The sequence below is a fragment of the Tupaia chinensis genome, unplaced genomic scaffold (genome assembly GCF_000334495.1).
Source record: "Tupaia chinensis unplaced genomic scaffold, TupChi_1.0 Scaffold000078_1, whole genome shotgun sequence".
Lineage (NCBI taxonomy): Eukaryota > Metazoa > Chordata > Mammalia > Scandentia > Tupaiidae > Tupaia > Tupaia belangeri.
The window spans coordinates 1,654,988-1,681,552 of NW_006159539.1; the positions used below are offsets into that span (position 1 = coordinate 1,654,988).

Sequence of the window (26,565 nt, forward strand, 5' to 3'; positions counted from 1 at the left end):
AGTCTCGAGGAATTGCGAGAGGTCCCTGTAAGTGCCTTACTGTTACAATATTTCTGTCCGCTGTTTGGGTAAGAGGAAAGACAAACATTTTGAGGTTTACTCCCATCCCCCAGAGTACTCTTAGCAATAAAAAGCCCTGACATTTCACTGTTAGGCCCTCCCCACACAGGGGGGTCCTCCATCTGCAGAACCAACCGACCATGAACTGAAAATATTTGTTAAAAATAAGAATTAAAAAGTAATACAAATTTGAGACCAGCAGATGGAGGAGTGCTGAAGGCTCTGGACTCCTACATGGTTGACCACAGTTCGAATCCCAGACCAGTGCCTTGGAAAACACGCTACGCGTGTGTGCACGCATGCCCAAAGTCTCAAGAGGAGAATGGAGGAGAAGGGATTGCGGTGTGGCCACCCTCCCCCCAGGCCCACCGGGAGGTGATTTCTTGCTTCCTGTCTCTGTCTCTCTGGCAAGCACACGCACCCTAACACAAATCTCTCAAAGCACAAGTACTGCAGACCTCTAGAACAGTCGGCTCAGCTCAGCATTTACCCTGAGGCAGGGGTAGCAGGTCGCTGAGGGGGGCTTTCCACCACAGGAGCATGTACTGGGTCAGACGCGGGTTCCGAGCCACGGTGTACGGGGGTTCTGGGGTGCCGTGTGGTCCTGGGGACAAAGCCCTGCCTATGCGGTGGGACTGTGGTGGTGGTTTTTTCCATAGTTAAGGTCCTATTGGGGGGAACCAGCAGTTAGCGTAATGGCTATGTTGCTGGACTCCCACGTAGTTGACCGCGGTTCGCATCCCGGACCCGGTGGCTTGAAACTCACGGCGGGGGGCGTGTGCGTGTTTGCCCAAGATCCCAACTCACGCCGGGGCGCGTGTGCGTGTGTGCCCAAGATCCCGAGAGGAGAATGGAGGAGAAGGGATTGCGGCGTGACCATCCCCCCTGGGGGTTGATTTCTCGCTTTCTGTCTCTCTCTCTCTGTCTGGTGAGCGCACGCGCCCTATAGCCCCAAAAAAAAAAAAAAAAAAAATCCTATTGGGAAGGCAAAAAAAAAAGTCAGAGGCGATTTGGACACTTGCTTAAGAATTCCTTTAGTTTAAGGGTCTTTATCCTGTAACTTACTCTTAGTCGCTCGCAGAGGCGAAGGTAAAGGCCTTCCTGAATTTCAGACACGGAGAACTTAGAGCTTCAGGTTTATGAAACAGACACGTGTCAAGTCAGTATGGTGATCGACAATGTCACCGGTCTAAATGTCAGAGAGGCATTCTCCTTCCCAGCGGGAATGGCGTCAAGTATTGGAGCTAAAACAACAATGCTGCTCATAGTAATCATAATACTAGCAGGTAGAGAACATGTTTTTAAAGTCTAACAAATGAGGGCCGGCAGGTGGCGTGGGGTTAAGGTACTAGATTCCACGTGGCCAGCTGTGCCGTTGAAGTCCTGGACCCGGCGGCTTGAAAATCATGCCAGATGTGCGCGTGTGTGCGTGTGCGTGCGTGCCCCAAGTCCCCAGAGAATAGAGGACAAGGGGCTGCAGCATGCCCACCTCCACCCGGCGGCGTACACTCCTCGAAGCCAGCTTGCTTACCCTGCTCTTGACCACGAGCGCAGACATCGTGTGAGAGGAAGGGGGGCAGCTCTCGGGCAGGCCTGCCCCACCACGATCCCTGTCCTTAAATAGGGGTTCACATTGACTGAGAGGATTGAGGAAGTCCTCTACGCCAGCTTTATCTCTGAACACACACACACCACACGCACACGTATACACCGGGTCGTCGGGGAAGTCACGTAGAAAAATATACCGTGCTTTCCCCGACGACCTGACACATGACAGACTATGAAAAATACATTGGTACTTTTGGTTTGTAGTTTTACTTTATCTTCTAGTCTTTTTGAAAATCGAATAGACCTTGTTTTCAGAGCCATTTTAGATTTCCTCCTCATTTTCTTGGGACGGGCAAGATAGGGAGCATAAAGACTCGTGTCACCTGTTTTTTTTTTTTTTTTTTTTTTTAGAGGTTTTTGCTATAGGGTGCATGTGCTAGCCAGAAAGACAGAGAGAGACAGAAAGCGAGAAATCACCCCCCAGGGGAGATGGCCACGCCGCAATCCCTTCTCCTCCATTCTCATCTCGGGATCTTGGGCACGCACACACACGCGCCTGGTGTGAGTTTAAGCCGACGGGTCCGGGACTTGAACCGTGGTCGACTACATGGGAGTCCAGCGACATGGCCATTACACCAACTGCTGGTCCCACCTGTTGTTTTTAATACGCAGAAAAGACCACATTACGAAGATTAGCTAGGCATGAAATTGGGCCTTGGCGCTCTGATGAGCTAAGCAGCCTTTGTTGACTAAGTTTATTTACTTATTTTCTCCATGAGAGACAGGGAAACGGGCACCTCCACTGGGATCTTCCCGCCACCACCCGACCCCAGCCTTAGCCAGCAGGATCCTGGGCGTGCGTGATTTTCTGACCCGTGCAGGGAGACCTCGGGACACGGGCCCAGGACCTTCCCACTGGCCGTGCGTTAGGAGCACTGTCCCGGCTGCACGCCCACCGCCGGCCCTGAGACTGGGTTCAGGGGGTGTTTCTTCCCAGAAAGTGTTCACCGGAGACCAGCCAGTGTGCGTGCTCAGGGACGAGGTCGTCTTTTTTTCTTTTTCCTTTTTTTGTTCTTTATTTTATTCTTTCAGCATCTCCTGAGCATCGTTGGCTAATGCTCTGATGTCACCCCAGGTGCTAGGACTCCCGAGGCTGACCTGGTTTCTCTTTCCTTGGTACTCCTCTTTTCCTGAATCTTAGCTGGAAGCTCGGGGTTGGGCTTGGCAGGTCGTAGGCACTGAGAGGGGAGCCAACCAGACCTGGAGGAGTCGGTGCGGAGACAAACCCTCTCCCAGGTAGCCGAGACGGGCGTGAGATAGGACGCAGGGGTCGTCCGGAAGCTGCGTTGTCCAGATCCCGGGTTTTGGCACCAATCTGTGTGTGTCCTCCCTTTTGGGAAGAAGGAAGTGGAGCAGGGGGGGGGGGGGGGGTCTCCCCCCCCACCTCTCCCCTCGGGCCGTGCCCCTTACACTGTGAGGGCGGCCTCTGGTGTTTAGACCCCGGGCCATCAGCCTTTCCCGAGTGCCCGAGCGTGCTCCATCTCGCCCTGCACCACCGCGCCTTTCCTTGCTGTCCGTGCTGTGGCTGTCGTGGGCGAGGTCTGCGGGGCCACCTGGCTGAAACCCCGCCGGGCGCTCACAGACCCCTTCCCACGTGTGCCCAAGGCCGGCCCCCGGGGTCCTCAGGCGCTCTGCCCTGACTGGCTTTTTTTGTGCCTCATCTGTCCCCACGGCAGCTGTCGGAGCTGGGAATCGGCCCCCCGGGCCATGGGCCACGCTGGACCTGCACCCTGACCAGTTCAGGGTGGGACAAACAGAGAATTCCTGAATCCTCTGCTAAGCTAGAAAAGGGAGGGCCAGTGAGTAGAATCGACCTTGCTGTTTTCGGTAACACGAGTTTAAATGTGCACACGCGCGTGCACACACACGTGCACACACACGGTTTTCTCCACGGAATTACTGCTAATTGTTCCTGTGACTTCTGGGGTTATTTTATAAGCAACCTTCGTTCATATTAAAATACTCTTTATTTTCAGCGCAACTACAAAACCACGCACTTGGTGTGGGCAGTGCCGTCCCTGTCCACGTAGGCCAGCCCGTGCATTCCCAGATCCTTCGGACACGTTCACAGGGAAAGGGGCTCGGGGGTGATACGAAGAGCCCAGTGCCTCATCGTTTCCTCGGAGAGCTGGAAGCCACCGGCTTTAAAGTGTCTGCTTGGCAAATGGGAACTAATCCCCGGTAGTAAGGATGGTAAAGCACCCATAGTGGCGCAGTATGATAGTGGCCCAAGATGACGCGTGTGCTCACAGAGGGTAGAAACACGTGGCGTGACTCACACAGCTGTGACACCTTTGCTGAGGGAGGCAGGGTGACAGTGGGGAGGGGAATGGCTCATTAATAAATAGAGCCATTTTAAGGAGAAATGCATTTTGGTCCTCATATCTGTAGCAGATGAATCAAAATACATTTTATTATTTATTTTTTAAAGCATTTTAAATTTTTAAATTTTTTGGCCACCATTGATTTTTGTAAATTTCCTTAGCGAGTTTTTTTGGTAGGGAGTGATGGCTGGGGGTGAGAGAGACAGACAGTGAGAGATCACCTTGCTGAGAGGAGGTACAGCCACCCCACAGCCCCCCTGTCCATGTTCTTTTCTCAGGATTCTGGGTACACATCCGCCCGGCAAGAGTTTGAAGCCACCAGGTCCAGGACTTGAACCACGGTCAGCCCTGTGGGAGTCCAGCGGTGTAACCACCATGTGATCTGCTGGTCCCAATTTATTACCATTATTTTAAAATTTGACCAGAGAGAGACAAAAACAAAGTGAGAAAGCAGGCCACCAGGTCCAGGACTCAAACCGTGGTCAGCCATGTGGGAGTCCGGCACCTTAAGCCCCACGCCACCGCTGGCCCCTCAGTACATCTTAGATGAATCTGGCCTAAGTATGGACAATTCTAGGATATGAGGACTTAATGCAATTTCTCTGGAGTTTCTAAGCAGTTAGAAAGCTGGCAAAGGCGCTGGCCAAGAGGGGACGGCGTGACCTGCTGTCACTTACGTTCCCGTGGCTGTCGCTCCGTGGACATGACAGGAGGGCCCATCTGTTCCAGGTTCGCAGTGTGAACGCTGGTCTCCCCTTTTCTTCATTACTGGGGGAGGCCCGCTTCCCAGCTTGCTGAGGGCGGGCGGGTGTCATTCCTGGTCCGAACGTCTGCCCTGCAGGTGCGTGGAGAACTACACGGGCGCGCGCTGCGAGGAGGCGTTCCTCCCGAGCTCCGGCCTCGAGATGAGAGGCCAGCTGTCTGCGGCTCTCGTGGCGCTGGCGGTCCTCCTGGTGACGCTGACGGTTGGCGCCTTCTACTTCCTGCGCAGGTAACCCAAACAGAAACACGCTTTTGAAAAGGCAAAAGAACGTAGGTATCCCATGAGGTAACGTGCCCTCCTGGGCTAGGCGTTTTGTATTTCGAACTGTCTGATGCAGTTTTCACTGTTACGTTAGTGACTGATTTCTGCGAGGATCTTAAGCGGTCCTCATGGCTGCTTACCGCCAGCCCACTGCTTCTTGGACTCCTCTGAATTGCCAAGGCAGACCTGCAGCCACTGGAAGCATCACGCCAGAGCACCTCCCGGGCTAGGTCTACTTAAAGGGCGTTTTTAATGCGAAAGGAAAGAAGTCACTTAGGCGGTGCCGTAGTCCCGAGCGTGCTGTGTCCAGGGCCAGCTCTGCCATGGGTAGACATCTGCTCAGCTTAGAATGCAGCAGTGGAAGAAACACACACCCTCGCCCAGAGATGTTGTTATTTTAAGAATTATTTTTATTTAACTTTATTCACTTTTAAAATTTGACCAGCGAGGGACAAAATGAGACAGGGCAAGTGAGAAAGCGAGCCACCAGGTTCAGGATTCGAACCACGGTCCGCCACATGGGAGTCCGGCGCCGGTCAAGGGCGCTGGCTAAGCACCACGCCACCTGCTGGCCCCCCCAGCTCGGAGATTTAAATCGGTCTGGAGAGACAAGCAGGCCATTGATTTGAGGAGACCAAGTAACTCGGGAGAGACGGAAAGAACCCCCCCACCCCGAAGCAGTGACGTGCACAGATTACTTTCATCCGTTAGTTCTGACCTTCAATTTTTAAGACAGTTTTATTAGGCGCAGGAATTATCTGACATAGCTCTCATCACCTAATGTGCACCTCACTGTGACAAAGTCAGAGATGCGAGTGAGCTTACGAAGCTCGCACCCTAAGAAAGGAACGAACAGGTAGAAGAGAATCTTGTAAAGGCCTCATTTCTGAGCGACATGACATTAGACTGGGCTCTGCTGAAAGACGTGGTGTTGGAGCTGTCCTCCCAGCTCGGTTACGCACCGTGCATTGTGTGCCGTGACCCCCAGATGGCCAGCCCTGGGGGCCTGAAACACACGCCAGGCACGTGTGCACTCAAATCCTGCTGCGACGGACGGAGGAGACAGGACCGTGGCGTGACCATGCCCCATGGCGGGGGAGGGGTTCTCCCATCCGCTCTTTGCTCTTGTAACAGTGGGTTTGAATTCGTTTTCATGACCGTAAGCTGATACTCTGAGTACTGACGTACCAAGGAAAAAACAAAGCAAGTGTACAATCCACACTCTTAAGGCAGTTCATAAGGTAGTTAAAAAAATCTGCCGTAACCACATACATTATAATATAACCTATATTGGAAATGATCAGGTGACCAAAAATACTAATAACTACAACCTTTAAAAGGTCCAAAATGACTTTTTAAAAAATAATTATTTATTCAATTTTATTTATTCATTTATTTTAGTTTGACCAGAGAAAGACAGAAAGAGCGAGCAGAGGATAAGTGAGAAAGCAAGCCGCCAGATATGGGACTCGAACCATAGCCGGCCATGTGGGAGTGTCCAGCACCTTAACCATCCCGCCACCTGCTGGTCCCCCCAAAATGACTTTTAAAAAAATATTAATTTTTATTTAAATTTGACCAGAGACACACAGAGAAGGAAAGTGAGAAAGCAAGCCACCGGGTCTAGGACTCAAACCGTGGTTGGCCATGTGGGAGTGTCCAGCACCTTAACCACCACGCCACCTGCTGGTCACTCCAAAATAACTTTAAAAAATGACATCAGGGACCAGCTGGTGGCGTGGTGGGTAATATGCTGGAACCCACCTGACTGACTCCATGGTTCTGGTCCCAGACTAGGTGGCTTGAAACACACAGCAGGTGTGTATGTGTGTGTGTGTGTGTATGTGTGTGTGTACACACATGCCCCAAGTCCCAAGAGCAGAAGGGAGAAGGGACTGCAGTGTGCCCCCACTGAAAGTGGGTGCTTCCTCACTGTCCCTCTCAACCCGCTCTGACTAGTACCTGCGCCCTGTAGCAGATTTTTAAAAAAGCCATCAGAGGGAAAAGTTGACTCAAGCCACCTTCTGTCACACGTGGGTCCCAACTAATAATAGGAACTACCCTTCTTAAAAAGGGCACAAGATGTCACAGCCTTACTGCCGTAAAGATAAGACTAAGTGGCACCAAGGTCCCCACACGCGACCTACCTGCACCGGAGGATTTCGAATCACGGGGCTCAGTTTCAGCACCGTCCAGGTAGCCGTGGAAAGAAAGTGACCTGCCAAGTGCTCAGGCTGAACCGTCTGGCTCTGACATGCTTTCCTTTCCTTTTTTTTGAGAGGTTTTTGCCAGACAGAGACAGAGACAGACCGAGAGACAGAAAGCGAGAAATCACCCCCCGGGGGGGATGGTCACGCCGTAATCCCTTCTCCTCCATTCTCCTCTCGGGATCTTGGGCACGCACACACACGTGCCCGGAGTGAGTTTAAGCCACTGGGTCCGGGATGTGAACCGTGGTCGACTACGTGGGAGTCCAGCGACATAGCCATGACGCTAACTGCTGGTCCCTCTGACATGCTTTTCTGCTCACCTGTCTCTGTGTGCTGTCTCTCCTTCCTCCACTGTCAGGAAAGGCCAGGTTCCGAGGGCCAGCTCAGTCCGGTACCACACCAGCCTGGCGGAGCCGAGCGGCACCGGTGCCCACCATGGTAAGGACACTCAGCGAGGCGCGGGCCCACAGCCCTCGGGGAGCTGCGTCGTGACACGTACAGAGTTTGAGTCCCAAACATCCTGGAAAGGGCGACCCTAAGAATTTCCCCTTGGGCTGGCCCTGTGGCACAGTGGTTAGGCACTACATGGAAGCTGCATCCCACATCACTGACCATGGTTCAAATCCCAGCCCTGGTGTCTTGAAAAACACACTGGACTCATGTGTACGCGTGCCCCAATCCTGACCAATCGGGGAAACGGAGGTGGAAGGCCTGCGGCCTGGCAGCCCTGCTGGTACGCGTGCTCGCTCGCTTGCTGTCGGCTGCTCGCCCCCCTCCTCTCCCACTGGCTCTGTCTCGAGTACATGTGCCCTCTGGCAACGCTTTTTCTTAATGGATTTTGTGCAATGTATCTCTACGCTCTTTCTCATGAAGGTGAGTTTCTTAGCAGTATGCTACAAACCATTCTCTTGTGAAACAATATCACCTCCACACGACATCCATGTGAGCTCCGATGGTACAGGCGGGCGGGACTGCTCACTCTCGGGCGCTGAGGCTGACACGGGATGGGAGCTCTGCCTGTAAGCACACGCAAACCCTTGGGAAGCTGGTAGACAAGTAACTTTTTTGTTTTGTCTTGTTTTTTTTGAGAGGTTTTTGCTACAGGGCACATGCACTCACCAGAGAGAGACAGCGAGAAATCATCCCCCAGGGGGATGGCCACGACGCAATCCCTTCTCCTCTTAGGACCTTGGGTATGCACATACATGTGCCCGGCATGAGTTTAAACCACCAGGTCCAGGACTTGAGCCATGGTCGACTACGTGGGCGTCCAGCGACATAGTCATTACGCCAACTGCTGGTCCCGACAAGTAACTTTTAAAACTGTCTCAAGGGACCAGCAGGTGGCATAATGGTTATGTCACTGGATTTCCACAGTTGACTGGTGGCTTAAAACTCACGCGGGGCATGTGTATGCACGTGACCAAGATCCCGGGAGGAGAATGGATTGCAGCACGGCCATCCCCCCGGGGGGACGGTTTCTCGCTCTCTGTCCGACTCTCCAGTGAGCACACATGCCCTATAGCTACAATCTAAACCAAACCAGTCTCAACACTGTGCTTGTAGCCGGGGTGGAGATTGACTTCCAGGAGGGCCGTCAGAGACACTGCTCCTGTCAGTGCCCGCGTGGCCAGAAGGGTGGGGGCAGCAGGCCTCGTGGAGGTTAGGCGGCAGCCCGAGTCCTGGCCTTGGTGGCTTCACAGTAAGACATGCGTGTGTGTGCCCAAGGTCCCAGGAGAATGGAGGAAGGATTATGGCGTGGCCACCCCTCCGGGCGGGTGATCTCTCTCCTCCTCTCCCTTCTCTAGCAAAACTGCAAAAACGAACCAACCCAGGGCACAGCTTTTACTACATGTGACAAGACGTGCCATGAAAAGCCTCAGATCACAGAGGCCGGGAGCTGCCTAGCGCTAGTGCATATTCACGTTGTGGAGACGGTAACATGAAGCCGCATATTTAAATTTTTATTTACTGGGACCAGCAGTTAGTGTAATGGCTATGTTGCTGGACTCCTATGTGGTCTGCCGCAGTTTTGAGTCCTGGACCCAGTGAATTAAACCATGCTGGGCACGCGTGTGTGCGCGTGCCCAAGATCCCGAGAGGAGAATGGAGGAGAGTTGGCAGCGTGGCCATCCCCCCCTTCTCACTTTCTGTCTGTCTCTCTGGCAGCTGCATGCGCCCTATAGCAAAAATCCTCTCCAAAAGATATTTTTAATTAATTTTTATTCATTTTAATTTGACCAGAGAGACACACAGAGGAAGAGGGAAAGGGAGAAAGCAAGCCACCAGGTCCAGGACTCAAACCATGATCGGCCATGTGGGAGTGTCCAGTGCCTTAACCACCACGCCACATTCCGGCCTCCCACATATTTTAATTGTTAATGACCCTTCTTCACTAAGGAAGTCCTCCTGCTACCACACAAACAGCCCGATTGCAGTTTTTCAGCTGCCTTGCGCACCTCGAAATAGCAGTACCCCCTCCCCAACTTCTCCCTCGGGCGAAGCCGCAGCCAGAGCCGGGCACACTGTCCTCCCGCGCCGCCCCACTGCGGTCACGCCACGAACAGAAGGAACGCAGTGTCGTGTCTTCCCACACGTCACCCGCCTGTAAGTGCCAGGCGCTGTGGTGGGTATTGCAGAAGGGTGACTCTTGGGGGTCTGAGGAGCTGTTCTGGGGGCAGGGGTATCGCTGTGTCAGGAGAAAAGCCTCAGCAAGGCCAAAGCCTTTGCCTTCCACCCCCCGGAAGGTGGCGGAGCCAAGACTCGAGCCCAGGTAAGTCTGGCTCTCAAAGACGAGTGAGGGACAGCCTCAGGGCCCGCTGGCTAGAGGGGATTTCCGCCCCTACCCTGAACAGCCCACTGGCCACAGGGTGCTCAGTCCTTCCCCTTCTGCCATGTTTTTGCCACCCACTTCTAGCTGGCATGGCTGCCGGCCACACCTTCTAGTTGGCATCATTTTGGCAAGGTCAGTGGGCTTTCAGCTGCAGGTGACACAGGTGACAGAGACAGCAGGCGGTGGGCCCAGCAGGGGTGAGCATGGGATGGGGAGCGGGCAGCCCTGTCCTGTGCTGAGCAGGGCTGGACGTTTGGAGGTGCCAGGTGGTCTGCTCTCAGCGCTCCATCTCACGAACAGAGAGCTGGGTTTCCCTGTGTGAGGAACTCTTTTTTTGGGCGGGGGGAGAGGTTTATGCTATAGGGTGCGTGTGCTCGCCAGAGACAGAGACAGAAAGTGAGAAATCCCCCCCCCCCCAGGGGGATGGCCACACCAAATCCCTTCTCCTCGGTTATACTCTCGGGATCTTGGGCACGCACGCACATGCGCCCGGCGTGAGTTTAAGCCACTGGGTCCGAGACGCGAACCGTGGTCGACTACATGGGAGTCCAGCGACATAGCCATCACACTAACTGCTGGTCCCAGTAAGAGCAGTTTTAATCTGCCACAGGTCAAGGAGAGTACTAAAGAGTGACCCTGTGGCATTCCTTTAATTTTACAAAGGCAGAAAATGAGACCCTAACAAGGTAAAAGAAATCAAAACGTCCACCCTTTCCTAAATGTGACTGATGAACGTGGGCGCAGCAGCTCCTGTGCCGCAGGGGGCCCTGTGTTCTGGGGTGCACCTCGGCTGGCCAGTGCAGCGCAGACACCACTGCGATGGTCAGGACTGTCCGCAGCAAGCGCCTGTGTGAAAGCCATCAGGCAAGACTTGTCACCACTGGAGGAAGCCCAGTAGGAACACAAGGGGACTTCAAAAAGTGTGTGAAAGGAACTGAAAGCCAAGTTTGTCGTCGTAACAAAAATGTGAAATCCATACTTGTTCATCATCCACATTTTCATGAAATTTTTGAAGCACTCTTATAGATGAAGATCTTGAGAAATTTCAAATAGTTTGTTAGCAGCACATGCAGAATCCATACCTTGAAGAAACAGACCCATAACGGTAAGGCTGCAATGCCCATGCCAGTGGCAATTCAAGGCCGCTGCCCGAACTACACGGGTTGCATGGTTCAAGTTACGGTGACACATGACACAAAAAGCAATCGCTTCTTGGAGGAGGAATAAAACAGTGCCGGGCAGGCTGGAGGGCGGGTGGGTGGCTGAGGCAGTGGAGCAAGCACTGGCAGAAGGGAGCAGCCCAACTCTGAGCCCAGTCCTTCCTCCTCGAGACTAGCGTGCACGCAGCTTTCCTACGCAGCACGGCCCAGGGTTGGTGTGAACTGCACGGCCAGGGAAGAGAGGGCAAGGGACGTCACCGCAGCAGGGGGAGCCTGAGGGCAAGGGGAGTAAGGGGAGGCCACGGCCAGGGATGTCCAGTCCAGGGAGGGAAAGGCCATGGTCAGGGTGAGAACGCCAAGATCTGAACAGGTCAAAGTTTAAGGTTGAAAGGTCACAGTCAGATGCTACACTTTGAGGCTTGAATGGGTGTCAAGACAAAGACGACAAGGTCAAAGTTCAAGTTCAGACTTTCAAGGCCCAGACTTAAAAAGCAAAAGCGTTCAAGGTCAGAAGATCCAATGTCAAAGTTCGAGGTCAGAACGCCAAAACGCTCAAGGACCAACCAACTGCACGCACAAGGAAGAGGTCAAGGTCCAAAATGACACTCTTGTCTAAAATGACACGTGTCACGGGCATGTTAGAAATGACACACGTGTCAGAAATGACATGCCACAGGCATGTCAGAAATCACATCAGAAATAACATGCATGACGGAAATGACGTGTCACAAATGACCCACTGGTCAAAATGTGTCAGGCTTGACACATCACATGCATGTCATTTTTGAAATGTCATTTGTGATATGTCAATTTGACATGTCATTTTTAACGTGTCATTTTGACATGTGACACTTATGTTACTTTTGACATATATGTCACTTTGACAGGCATGTCATTTTTGACACATGACACACATGTCAATTTTGACGTGTCATTTTTTTATATGTGAAACACGTTATTTTGGACACATATGCCATTTTCACCATGTGACACGTATGTAATTTTGACATGGATGTCATTTTGACGTGACACAAGTCATTTTTGACATGTGACACATAATGACGCGTCATTTCTGACATGCATGTCATTTTGGACATGTGAGAATTATGTCATTTTTGACGTGTCATCTCTAACATGACATGTCATTTTTGACATGTGACACGTCATTTTTGACACGTGTCATTTCTAACATACATGTCATTTTTGACGTGACACGCAAGTCATTTTTGACACATTTGTCATTTCTAACATGCATGTCATTTTTGACATGTGACACGCATGTCATTTTTGACATATATGTCATTTTTGACATGCACGCCGTTTTTGACATGTGACACACATGCCTTTTTGACATGCATGTCATTTTTGACACACATGGCATTTTTGACGTGATACGCATGTCATTTTTGACATGCTGTTTTTGACACGCATGTCATTTTGGACATGTGACACGCATGTCATTTTGGACATGTGACACGCATGTCATTTTGGACATGTGACACGCATGTCATTTTGGACATGTGACACGCATGTCATTTTGGACATGTGACACGCATGTCATTTTGGACATGTGACACACATGTCATTTTTGGCATACATGTCATTTTTAACATGTGACCCGCATGTCATTTCTGACATATATGTCGTTTTTGACATGTGACACGTCTTTTTGACATGCATGCCATTTTTGACATGTGACACGCATGCCATTTTTGACATGTCGTTTTTGACACGCATGTCATTTTGGACATGTGACACACATGTCATTTTTGACATATATGTTTTTGACATGTAACACATGTCATTTTTGACATGCATGCCGTTTTTGACATGTGACACACATGCCATTTTTGACACGCATGCCATTTTTGACACACATGCCATTTTTGACATGTGATACGCATGTCATTTTTGACATATGCTGTTTTTGACACGCATGTCATTTTGGACATGTGACACGCATGTCATTTTGGACACACATGTCATTTTTAACATGTGTCACTTTTAACACGCATGTCATTTTTGACATGTGACACACATGTCATTTTTGGCATGCATGTCATTTTTAACATGTGACCCGCATGTCATTTCTGACATATATGTCGTTTTTGACATGTGACACATGTCATTTTTGACATGCATGTCATTTTTGACACACATGCCATTTTTTGACATATGTCGTTTTTGACACACGTGTCATTTTGGACATGTGACACGCATGTCATTGTAACATATATGTCACTTCTAACATGCATGTCATTTTTGACACACATGCCATTTTTTGACATGTGACACACATGCCATTTTTTGACATATGTCGTTTTTGACACACGTGTCATTTTGGACATGTGACACGCATGTCATTGTAACATATATGTCACTTCTAACATGCATGTCATTTTTGACGTGTGTCCATTCTAACACACATGTCATTTTTGACATGTCATTTCTCACACACGTCATTTTTGACATGTCATTTTTGACATGACACCCGTCATTTTTGACATGCATGTTGTTTTTGGCACGCATGTCATTTTTGGCATGTGGCACATGTCATTTTTGACACGCATGTCATTTTGACATACGTTATTTTTGAAATATGTCATTTTTAACATATGTCATTTTTGACGTCACACGCATGTCATTTTTACATCCATGTCATTTTTGACATGTCATTTTTACATGCATGTCATTTTTGACACATGACACGTATGTCATTTCTGACACGTCATTTTACACTTGACACGCATAACTGTCATGTAACACGTAATTTTGGACACGTAATTTTTGACATGCATGTCAGTTTTAGCATGTGATGCATGTGCCTTTTTTGATGTGCGACATTTCTGACACACATGTCATTGACATGTGACACACATGTCACTTCTGGCATGTGTGCAAATGACATGTTAAAATGACACGCTTGTCAAAATTACATGTCACAAATGACATGCCGGTCAAAAATGTGTCAGAAATGAGATGTCAAAAATAACATGCATGTCGGCCATATGTGTATGAAATGACATGTCAGATGTGTATGAAATGACATGTCAAAAATGACATGTGTGGGAACCAGCAGTTAGTGTAATGGCTATGTCGCTGGACTCCCACGTAGTTGACCGTGGTTCGCGTCCCAGACCGGGCGGCTTAAAACTAACGCCAGGCGCGTGTGCGTGCGTGCCCAAGATCCCAAGAGGAGAATGGAGGAGAAGGGATTGCGGCGTGACCATTCCCCCTGGGGGGTGATTTCTCGCTTTCTGTCTCTATGTCTCTGTCTGGCGAGCACACACGCCCTATAGCGAAAACCTCTCAAAAAAAGACGTGTCATAAACGATATGTGTGTCTAAAATGACACGTCAGAAATGACATGTCAAAAGTGTTTCAAAAATGACATGTCACAAGTGACATGTTAAAAATTATTTGTCAAAAATGACGTCAGAAATAACATGTCAAAATGACATATGCCCCAGGCATGTCAGAAATGACCCACATGTCACAGGCATGTCAAAACTGACACATAAAGTGAGAAATCACCTCCCGGTGGGATGGCCACACAGCAATCCCTTCTCCAACATTGTCCCGTCGGGATTTTGGGCACGCACGCACAGGCGCCCAGCACGAGTTTCAGCCACCAGGTCTGGGTCTCACACCACGGTCGACTACATGGGAGTCCAGTGACGTAGCCATTATGCCAACTGCTGGTTCACCCCCCCCCCCCCCCCCCGAGCGTGGGCGGCTGCTTTGCAGTTCCCTGGTTTCCCAAGTCCCACCCCCGCTGCTGCTCCGACCGTGGACGGTCTGAACTCTCGCCCCAGACAGCCGTGGTCCTTGAGCTCTCACCAGCAATGGTCTCCGTGCATTCAGAACACGGGTCTGGGTTCAGCCCCTGCAGGGACGCTCCGGACCAGGGAGCTCCAGGCCACCATTCAAGTAAGGTCTGCTTCTTCCGGGGAGCGAACAGGGCTTCTGCTTCAAGGACAAGACTGTCCGTGCCAGGAAGGGATGGCCGAGAACAAGCAAAGGGGCAGAAACCTTTGTGCCACGTGGGAGACAGCTCGTCCCGCCTGGGCACTGGGCTTACCGTAAGCCTGGCTGCTCTCCGGAGCTGACAGGCGGGTCAGGCAGTCGCCGCGTGTTTTCCTCCATGTGTCTGTGGGGGACACGAGCCGGGACCCTTCTCGCCCGGGCCTTGCGGCTGTCACTCAGGTGGACGTTGTTACCCCGGTCTGTACTCTGGTCTCAGACCTCCACTAGAATGCACTACGCCCCCTGAGGGTTTTCACATGTAAAGAAAAGGGTCTCACCATTCTCAATGGGATCGTTTGTATTTAACATGGATGTTAAATATGGAGAATACTTTTATTGAGAAGTGTTCATGTACCTTGGTATCAAAACCTTCGACAGAAGCTGCCCCTGCCGGTGTCCTCTGGAACAGCGTGCGTTGCTGGACCTGGGGCTTGTGTCCCGGCGGGAGCGAGCAGCAGCAAACACGACTCGGCTAGCGCAATCCTTACCACACCGTGCCCACAGTGGCTCGTGTGGCTTGTTTAACAGGGACGCCGTGACTAACGCCTCGTGTATCTTCTCCGTTATTTCAGGGGTGTCATTAGACCAACTCATATGCAGTTTCTACCACGGAAAACCGAGCCCATCGCCTCTAACGTCCTGACGCGGGGTCTTCGCTGCCGCCGAGTTTGTGGCGGTGTGAATCTGGGCCTGACTCGGGAGTCTCCTCCTCGAACCTGCTTCCACGGTGCATCTGATGTGCCCAGGAAGCGAGAAAAACGCAGCTGCCTTACAGATTCCTGCACATCAGCTAGAACGTTCTCAGACTCCGAAACGTCTGCACGTGCCTCGTCGAGCTGTGACAGACCCGTGACTCTCGCTGTCCGGCCTCCAGGGTCCCCGTGACCTCCCTGCGCCGGGTCTGCCCGCTTCTAGGCCCTCCTTCCCAGGTCTACCTCTCGCCCTCAGCATGGAAACGCATCCCTCACCCAGCCTTCCACGAAGGAAACTGCAGCCCCAGAATGATTTTGTCTGGAAAAGCATCTAGGGGTGCCAGCAGGTGGCGACATATTCCTTAATGCACTGAACTCCGGTGTGCACGACTGCAGTTTGAGTCCCACACCTGGAGGTTTGAAACTCACACCAGGCCCGTGTGTGTGTGTGTGTGCCCAAAATACTGAGAGGAGAATGGAGAGGGCACTGCGGTGTGGCCATGCCCCCAGGAGGTGATTTCTCACTTTCTCTCTCTCTCTGGCAAGTACATACATCCTATAGCAAAAAAAATCTCAAAAAAAGTGTCTCGAGCTCTTTCCCACTATGCATGATGGCAGGCGATCAAACTGCAAAGCAGGATACTAAGGAGAAGAAACCCGAAGCCAAGAAGGCTGATGCCAGTGGCAAGGTTAAAAAGGGTGACCCCAAGGCTAAAAAGCCCAAGAAGGGGAAGCCCCACTGCAGCCGAAACCCTGTCCTAGTCTGGGGCATCAGCAGATACTCCCTGTCTGCCATGTAATCCAGGAAGGCCATGTTCAAGAGGAAATACTTGGCCACTAAATCCAGGATCACAGAGAAAAAGGAGAAGGTTCTCGCGACTGTCACAAAACCGGTGGAGACAAGAATGGTGGTACCCGGGTGGTTAAACTGCACAAAATGCCTAGGTACTATCCTACTGAAGATGTGCCTCGAAAGCTGTTGAGTCATGGCAAAAATCCTTCAGTCACCCTTCAGTGAGCGTGTGAGAGAGCTGCGAGCCAGCGTCACTCCTGGGACCATCTGAGCATCCTCACTGGACCCACAGAGGCGAGAGTGGCTTCCCTGAAGCAGCGGAGCAGGGGCTTGCTACTAGTGACCTGATCGCTGCTTCTCAATCGAGTTCCACTGCGTAGAACACACCAGAAATTTGTCATCACCACCTCCATGAAAACTGATATTATTAGCAAAGTAAAAATCCCAAAGCACCTTACCGATGCTTACTTCAGGAAAAAGAAACTGCAGAAGCCCAGACACCAGGAAGGTGAGATCTTCGACACAGAGAAGGAGAAATACGAGATTTCAGAGCAGCGCGAGATTGATCAGAAAGCTGTGGATTCGCAAATTTTACCAAAAATCAAAGCTGTTCCTCAGCTCCAGGGCTACCTGCGATCCGTGTTTGCCCTTACAAATGGAGTCTGTCCTCACAAATTGGTGTTCTAGATTTTTTTTGCCAAGAACCTAATTAAATAACTGATCATATTAAAAAAATAAAAGTGTCTCGAGGAAACCAGTATTTTTCACGGTCTCCATGAATCCCGCTATCGCCTGCGCCTTCCATGGGAGGAGGTGCCTCGTGTGGGAAGACGGGAAAGGTCCACTCTCACTTGTTTTGGGCTTGCCTCGTTCTTCTCACATGATCACTTTTTCACTTTCTTTTTATTTTTTAAGAGATTTTGCTATAGGGCATGAGCGGAGAGAGAGAACGTGAGCGATCCCCCCTCGGGGGAAGTGGCATGCTGCAATCCCTTCTCCGTGCTCTTCCTGGGATTTTGAGCACCCAAGCCCACGTGCCCAGCGTGCGTGTCAAGCCTCCAGGTGCCGGATTTAAACTAGTCGGCTATGTGGGAGTCCAGAACCTCAACCACCTCACCGCCTGCCGGCCCCTTTGGCTTCAAAAGTGACAATGGCTGCCAACACTCTTTGTTTTCAGTGTGAACAAAATTATTTCATTAACGCTTGTTTTTAAGACAAGTCTTCCCAATTGTGAAATTAAGCATACGGCGCTGGCTGCACTGCAGCTCCCCTTCCACATGCCGGAGGCCTCAGAGGCAGGGAGGAGGGCTCTACACGTGTCGCTACGACCCGCTCCTGTGGGGTCAGTCTCTCACCTCCCCACTCTGCACCGCGGGTGCACCCAGGCGGCCGGACGCTGGCCAGACGTCCTCACTGCTCCGAAGCTCAGACCTACGTCCAGCGCTGGGTCACGCTCCCTACAGCACTCTCCTGAGAGGAGACTCCACCTCGTGCGGGTGTGTTGGAAAAAAAAACCAATCCGTTCAGTTCGCAGGCCTGGTTTGCTCGTATTTCAGATTCTGACTATTCAACCAACTCTGGTTAATTTTGTTGAGAAAAAGATGTTTTTAGGAAAATCTGCCTTGTGTCACGTAAACATATTCAAAGACCAGATTTCTGGGGTGCTGCTAATCGAAATGGCCAAACGAGTGTTCACGAGATAAAAGTTCTGTGAGCAAACTTTTCTTTCGGCTTTCCTTAGGAACGAGGGTTTAGAATAACCATGAAGGTAACGTTTTTTAGAAAGTTCTCATAGAAGACCTGGGATGGAAGAGGAAGGCAGGACTAACCCCCCACACTCGACCTCACTGGCCTTTGCAAGCGCCCTCCCGCCCCAGTCGAGCAGCCACTGGCCGCTGCTTACGCCCGTCACACCGGGGTACGGAGGCGGCTCACATGGGGCTGGCCTGCAATGAAGCCCGGGACAAAGGACAGCCACGGCTTAAACAAGACCGGTGTGATTTCTGTGCTGGACAAGAGCCGCAGGTGACAGCAGAGCCAGGCCGGGACCCAGGCTGCTTCTGTGACACTCACCTCCAGTGGGCGCTGTCTTCTCCACAGGCTCCAAGGTGACACTCCGCCAGGCCCACGTGCAAGCGACGCGATGGAGGGAGGGGCAGTAAAGCAAACGGTCACGGCATTTCGAAAGGCATGTCATTTCCCTCAGCTGCCACTGGCCACAGCAGTCCTACGCACTAGGACGACTGGGACACGTCGCCCTTACCTGGGTGGCACATGCGGACCCGAGGACAGAATGACGCTGGGGGAAACGGGTGCTCTCCGCACACGCCTCATTCAGACGTGTGCATGATCAGAGATCGGGCCTGGAGAGCCATTCTCCTGAGTACGGCAGGACGCACGAGCTGCCCTTAGCTACGATGACTACTCTGGGTTTTCACTCAGAACGGGTTAGTACATTGGGACCAGCAGTTAGCATAACGGCTATGTCGCTGGACTCCCATGTAGTCGACCGCGGTTCGCATCCCAGACCCGGTGGCTTAAACTCACGCCAGGTGCATGTGTGTGTGCCCAAGATCCCGAGAGGAGAATGGAGGAGAAGGGACTGCGGTGTGGCCATCCCCCCTGGGGGGTGAGTTGTCGCTTTCTGTCTCTGTCTCGCACACGCACCCTATAGCAAAAACCTCTCCAAAAAAAAAAAAAAAAAAAGTTAATACACTTCCTTCATTCAGCCACCAAGGTAACCGAGTGCGGAACAACACCTGACCGTTTCCACGATACGCTTTATTGGTATAAAACCAAAGTCAGGTGATGTAATTCTCCGGTCTACTCATTAGCTGCGTTGAACTAGGTGAAGATTTCTCTCTCAATTTCTTTGAGGGGAAAAAGGAAAATGTTTTACTGATAAAGTAAAATCCTGATTATTAACCCCGGCAATTTATCTGAACTCTACCAGAACAAAAATAGTTGTTCAGTTTTTATCAAGTAAAAAGTCGGTAATACTGTTAGTTTCTGGAAAAAAACGGGCGAGGTTGAAAAGCAGGGATTCCTCAGCCAGCCAGCTCTGCGTTTACTCCTCCGTTGAGAAAACCGGTCTCCGCGATTCCGTTCAAAGATCACCAGCAAGTGGAGGCAGCTGAGGAACGCCTTGGGTGGGTGTCTGTCCTACTGGGCCCCCTCGCCTTCCTCCCACCTCCAGTCCCGAGCCCCACGGCCACATAACCGGCTGCGAAGAGCCGGGACCGGTTTGCCTGTGCCTCGCGCAGCTTCGACCCCTGGGCTGCGTCCTGCCCAAAGCTGTCCCCCCAACACATGGCGGGCTACGCCCCGTGATCTCAGCGCATCAAACCACGAAACGGATGCGTCTTACGTTGTTTCTGTCTGAAACACACATACCCCCGTCTCCACTTCTGGAGAAAGGCAGAATCCAAAAGTTGTCTCTCAAAACAGCCACGTGGGCGGTGGCTTTATTTCGGAGACCCCAGGTGGATGAGCGCCATTATGGTCGTGTAGCTGTGAAACAGGTCGTCGCCCCTGACCTCGGTACACCTCCGCAGCGTGAAGTTCCCGGTCACTATCCGGTCACACCCAATTTCTCCGTTTCCAAAGAAGCCGAACAAAGGAACGCTAGGGAAGAACTTCCGGAACGCGTCGGCCTCCACGTTGCCCCTGGCTCTGTAGTGCTGGAAGCCCCGGCCCACGCACGCGAACATGAAGCCCACGGTGTTCTGCTCCGGGATGTTGGCTGCCCGGAGCCGCTGCATGGCAGCCTCGGCCGCCTTCTCGTCACTGACGTCCTCGTTGAGCAGCACGGTGGCACTCTGGATTCGGGGCCCACTGAACGACAGTCCGACCACACCCGTGGCGTCCACATTCAGAGGCTTCCTGGAGAATCAGAGAAGTGGCAGCGTACCACGGAACAAGATTAGGTAGGAATACAAGGAGGGGCCAGCAGAGGGTATAGCGGTTCCATCCCCGGACTCCCACATGGATGACTGAGGTTCGCGTCCTGGACCCGGCGGCTTCATGGGCATGTGTGTCCAAAACCCCGAGAGGAGAAGGGACTGCGGCATGGCCATCCCCCTGGGGGGTGATTTCGCGCTTACTGCCTCACTGTCTCTGTCTCCCTGGTGAGTGAACACACTCTGTATCAAAAAATCTCTCCTAAATAAGTAAATAAGGAGACTCCAGCAGCTGGCACAGTGATTATGCCGACTGGCTCCCACATAGCTGACCATGGCTCGAGTCTCGGCCCCACAGGCGTGTGTGCCAAGGTCCCTGGAGGACAGAGGAGGAGCTGTGGTGTGGCCATCCTCCATGGGGGCTGATCTCTTGCTTTTTTGTCTGTCTCCGGCAAGCACACGCTCCCTATGTCAAAAAAAATAAAGACCTCTCAAAAAGAAGGCAAGTCCTCCCAGTTCCCTGCTGGAGGACGGCTGCTTCAGCTGCCTCGGGTCCACCCCTCAGATCCCAGGAGTGTATGAAGGATTCAAAAATGCATCATTAAAATAGAAGGCAAACCGAGAGAAGCAAGCTAGTGGCTTTTCCCCGTCACAAATACGAGAGGGACACGCATCCGCAAAGATTTCTGCAACCCACCCTGGTCACCAGGAGGGACGGGGCACCTTCCTGCCCTCCTGCCTTCCCTGAGAGGGCCCTCGTGCTTCTAGTCACGCACTAACGCACCTACTAAGTGAAACTTCTTAGTACGACTTACACCGTTTCCCCCCAATCCAGAGCTGAAAGCTGTATACTGAAAATACAATCGGGCCAACAGGTGGCGTGGTGGCTACGGTGCTGGACGCTCACAGGGTTGACCATGGTTTGAATCCCGGCCCTGGCAGCTTGACAATCATGGTGGACATGCGTGTGTGCGTGCGTGCCCAAGATCCCGAGAGGAGAATGGAGGAGAAGGGATTGCGGCATGGCCATCCCCCCGGGGGTGATTTCTCACTTTCCCTCTCACTGTCTCTGTCTCTGTCTCTGGCAAGCACAGGTGCCCTATGGCAAAAACCTTAAAAACTGTCCCGGAGAATGAAACCCGTTTATAAGTTTTAGCTTTATGCTCTTTCATCCACAGAAATAAGTTTGTTTGTCTCGTTACTCTGACCCAGAGCTGGCTTACTCTGCGGGCACACTCCCTCCCTCTCTGTTTCTGCCCGGGCATTCTTGTACTTACTAAGAGTTACAAAGCATAACGTAGCCAGCGCCCACTGGGGACAAGTAACTACGTTTCTCCCTCCGCCAGCATCTAAGACCCCGCAAGGGGAAGCGATTTACCTAAGGAGGCCAGTGTAACCGGCAGACCAGCGGGCCCAGGCGCACCTGCAGACGCCCCCTTCCCCCTGACCAGTCTCTTCTCTGGAACACACCCCGCAGGACTCGCTGTTCATCTCTTGCCTCAGATTTCTTTTTTTTTTTTAAGTGTGCTCTAAGGCCTGTGAGCTGGACTGAGAGCGAGCGAGAAACCACCACCAGGGGGCGGCCATGCTGCAGTCCCTTCTCCATTCTGCTCTGGGGATTCTGGGTGTGCACACACATGCACCCAGCATGAAAGGTATATCTCTTAGTACCAAAACATGATGGTTATCTCTACCAACTCAAAATTAACACTGATGTACTCAAAATACTGAAATATATCAACCTTTTGGGAAAACTGAAAAGTTATCCATAAAACAAGGTTTACACAAGTTAAGATATATTATGGTTCTTTGGTTTATTTTTCAGTGCTTCACCCAGCATGTTTTTCGAGCCACAGGGTCTGGGACTTGAACTGTGCTGTCAGCCACGTGGGACCCAGACACCTTAACCTCCATGCAACCTACTGGCCCACCTCAGGCATTCCTTCCCTGCCTGTTTTGGAGGTGGGGGACGGTAGGTGGGGTTTCTCTGGACACTGCTGAAACAGAGCATTACTGACTCGATGGCTTCCCTGTCCTGCAGACACAGTGCAGAGCCAGGAAGAGCACAGTGTCATGTAAGGAGCAGCGTCGGGGGTACCCCTCAGACCAAGCGCCGACAGCGGAAGGTAAAAGCAGCCGCGTGGACAGCCAGCACCTCCCGCCCGTCTGAGCGAGAAGGGAACCTGCGCCTCAGGGGCGGCTGCACCTCCGCTGCCACCTGCACACGACGTAAAGGGAACAGCCGAGACACATGACAACCCAGCAAAGGAGAAGGAGCCCGACAGCCACCGAGGGCTGAGTGGTGCCCGTAGGCGCTGGCGCCGCCGCCTCCCACTGCCCGGACATAGCCGCCCGCTCGCCCTGGTCCAGGGTGGAGACGGCCAGGAGTGAGACCGGCGGCTGCTCTGCTCACCCTTCCAGGCACGGATCCTAACAGTCTCCCCAGGTCACCTCCCGGGACCCAAACGTAATCACCGGTAGAGGGAGAAACAAAACTAGTGTCTACAGGAAGCACGAGGGGAAGATGGGGTCTCCCTTTTCTGACTTTCGGAATACAAATGTACCTTTGGGAGTAAAAGCCTTGAGAACCAAAGCCAAAGATCCTCCATTTTGAGCCTGAAACAGCCTTTCGGAAAGTCTCATATAGAATTTCCAAAAATGTGTGTTAAAGAACCCCAGCAGGCCTGCCAGACGGTCCCCGGGGAGACTGACGGACAGGCCTGAGAACGGCCACAGCACTGCTCCTGCCCCCCGAGGAGGTGTCTAAAGCGCAGAGCGCTTTGGGGCCTGAGACACCTGCCCACAAACTCACTCTGATGTCCTTTCTTCAAAGGAGCAAGCTGAGCCAGAGCGGAAGCGACCGACTGGGGCCACTCGGAGGACCAGAGCTGACACAGAGCAGATCAAGAGGCAAGGTGGAAAATCAATTTCAGGACAGTGTATGTCCAAGGAGCTCTTCAAGGATACTGTGTAGCAATTCTCCAACTGTAAGAATTATGGTGAGCAGGGACCAGCAGATGGCGTAATGGCTGCGTCACTGGACTCCCACTGGCCGACCCTGCTTCAAGTCCTGGACCTAGTGGCCTAAAACTCACGCTGGGCACGCAGCCAGGCACGTGTGTGTGTATACCCAAAATTCCGAGAGGAGAATGGAGGAGAGGGCTGGCATGGCCACCACCCCGGAGGTGAGTTCTTGCTTCCTGTCTCTGTATCTCCAGCAAGCATACGCGCCCTATAGCAAAAGTCTCTCTCTCAAAATAAAATAATACAATGAGTAACCATCCTGTTGCAAAAACAGAAGGAACTGATACACAGTAATTCTTTAAGCACCTTCTTAAAAAAAAACAACAAAGTAACAAGACTCAGAGCCATCTCCCTTCACGCAAAGAAAGCCGAAGTGCACACCCCACCCCGAAGTGCACACCCCACCCCGAAGTGCACACCCCACGTACTTCTCTGAAGTCAGGGACGACAGGTTGTCCACCTGGCCCCCAGCCAGAATGACGTTCACGTCGCTGAAAGTGCTGACCACTCGCTGCAGGAAGTCACTGGCTCCCGCCTTACAGCAATTGTAGCCGAAGACGAGGACCACGCGGAGGTCAGGGTTCTCTAAGAGACCTGCAGAGAAACACGGTCAGCCATTAGGGAAAGCCGCACAGCAGGGACGGTCCTGTGCGTGCACCACGCAGTGGCCGCCGTGACCCACACGCACAGCACTCCCCCGAGGGAAAGGGGCCGCTGGTTCCCAAAGGACAGGGACGGCAGCGGTGGGAGCTAAAGCCCCAGGGAAAATAGGCAAGTCACCCCTGTAGGGGGAGGAATGGTGGCCCCCTAAATTCATCATTATCAAATCCCCAGGCACAGTGAAATGCCCTTATCTGGAAAAAGACCTTTGCAGATGGAAGTACGGGTCTGACAGGAGGTCACCCGACTACCCAGGTGGGCCCTAAGTCCAATGCCAAGTGTCCTGTGAGGGGAGGCCAGGAGAGGGGCCACGTGGCTGCAGGAGCGGGCATCATGCGGCTGCAGCTGCAGGAGTGTCAAGGGCCCCGACAGAGGAGGAGGAGGACAGACTTCCCCTGGAGCTTCCAGGAAGCGTGTGGCCCTACAGACACCCCGAGTGCAGCCTTCCGGCCTCTCGAAGTGCGACAGCACACACTTCTGTCCCTTTAAACCGCCCAAGTTTGAGGTCCTTTGTTTTGCAGCCTCAGGAAACTACTGCCTCTACAAGGGACCCACAGGCCTGCCCGCCTCCGAGGGAGGGAGTGGGAGCAGACAGGGGGCCCTGGGACGAGCTTTCCAAATGCGTGGTGGGAAGGCAGCTGCCACGAGGGGGCCACAGGAGCCACCAGACACGGGCGGACCTCAACCCCCAGGCGCCCTGGTTCCAGCATTACCGAGGTGCCCAAGACTACGCTGGCTCGGGTTTCCTGACGGCCGCCTCCCACCCTGGCCTACCGAGACGTGTGTCTGAAACAAGGCTCCCTAAGGAAGCCCGGCCGTGGCGGTGCGCGCCTCCACTTCTAACACCCACAATGCTTTTTCTAAGAAACCGCCACGGTTCTTCTCTAAAAAGGTTTTTGCACCACAATAAACTCGTCCTTGAACTCCATTTTCCCGAGAATTTTTGGAAGATCCCTCAGGAAACCACCTCAGGCGTCCCGAATGGACCATGGGCCGGTGCCCACCCACCCTGCACTGGGACCCTTCGCTGGGTTATGGGCGCAGGCCTGGGCCCCCCAGGGAGGGCGCCCTGGGGGAGGCGGGGAGGCAGCCTCAGCTCCAGCCCTAACGTGCCGCCACCTCAGCAGCTCCCCGGGCTCTCCCGCACGCCGTGCCTGGTGCCTGGGGCGAGTGGAGGAGCTCGGGAGTGAGCAACCTAACAGGACAGTCGGGCGGCGCAGGGCCGCCTGCCTGAGCAGCCCCGTGCGGGCTTTGGGCAAGCAGCAGGTGTGGCCACCCAGAGCCGCAGGATCCAGCTGTAGGTCAAGCTCTCCCCTCCCTCCACATCCAAAAGGCCCAGCAGCTGGTCCCCTAGCCCCGCCGGCCTGCCCTGCCGGCCCGCCCTGGCGCTAGCCAGACCCTGGGTATACGCCGCCTCCACTGACGGGCGCAGTCCCCGCAGGACGCCCCTCCCGTCCTGAGCCCGCCTGCTCTCCAACCGGCGCCACTGACTCCAGTAGCCTTTTTCTCGCATCAATCTTTAAAAATTTAATTAATTTATTTTTAGGAGAGATTTTTGCTATAGGACACGTGCATTCGCTGGAGAGACAGAGACAGGAAGTGAGACATCACCCAGCGGGGGAATGGCCATGCTCCTCTCCGGATTTTGGGCGCACAAGCATACGTGCCGGGCGTGAGTTTCAAGTCACCAGGTTTGGGACTTGAACCACGGCTGGTCATGTGGGAGTCCAGTGCTGTAACTATCAGGCCATCTGGGGCCCTGTTTCTCGCATCAATCTGAACTGACATGCGAGGTGCGGATGCCTGTGGTAGGATGTGATGCCCACACAGGACGGTGGCTCCTGGGTGAATCCTGGAGCACCCTTGTGCTGCGCCCAGAGGTCATCGAGTTGCGGCCGGGTGGGGTGTGCAGAGAGCCCGTGGGATCAGGTCACGCCAGCGAGCAGAGCCCTGGGGTCCCACGGCCACTCTCACTAAGCCCAGGCGCCCCTCGCCTCCCCAGCCCTCCCTGCTCCCAGCACTCCCACCTCCCTAGGGAGGACTCGAGGGAGGGTCGAACCCTGCCTGGCCCCCATCCTTTGAGTTCTGTCAGAAACCTGCAGAGGTCAAGGCCACAGCGACACCCGCCTGCTGCACAGCTCAAGGCCCTCCCGATGAGGCTTCTGTCTTCTTTAGGCCCTGTCAGATGCCCCTTTTCCCCACACCACGGAGCTGACAAAGGCCCTCGGTTTTATGTCTTCTAGCACATTCCT

At 52.8% G+C, this 26,565-nt stretch overlaps 2 protein-coding genes across 4 annotated transcripts in view; one reads left to right on the forward strand and one right to left on the reverse strand.

Moving 5' to 3' along the window:
- NRG4 (neuregulin 4) overlaps positions 1 to 16,400 on the forward strand; it is a 53,504-nt gene extending 37,104 nt beyond the window's left edge. For all 3 annotated transcript variants that reach the window (XM_027768937.1, XM_006142601.3, XM_027768940.1), the window contains 3 exons: positions 4,834 to 4,983; positions 7,585 to 7,664; positions 15,818 to 16,400. In XM_027768937.1, the coding sequence (XP_027624738.1) occupies positions 4,834 to 4,983; positions 7,585 to 7,664; positions 15,818 to 15,888 (301 nt within the window). In that variant the 3' untranslated portion in view covers positions 15,889 to 16,400. The remainder of the gene's footprint in view (positions 1 to 4,833; positions 4,984 to 7,584; positions 7,665 to 15,817) is intronic.
- Positions 16,401 to 19,492: 3,092 nt separating this feature from the next.
- FBXO22 (F-box protein 22) overlaps positions 19,493 to 26,565 on the reverse strand; it is a gene marked incomplete at its 5' end in the record, with an annotated part of 27,187 nt that continues 20,114 nt past the window's right edge. Inside the window, 2 exon segments of the mRNA XM_006142598.2 lie at positions 19,493 to 20,612; positions 24,082 to 24,247. Of these exon segments, the coding sequence (XP_006142660.2) occupies positions 20,195 to 20,612; positions 24,082 to 24,247 (584 nt within the window).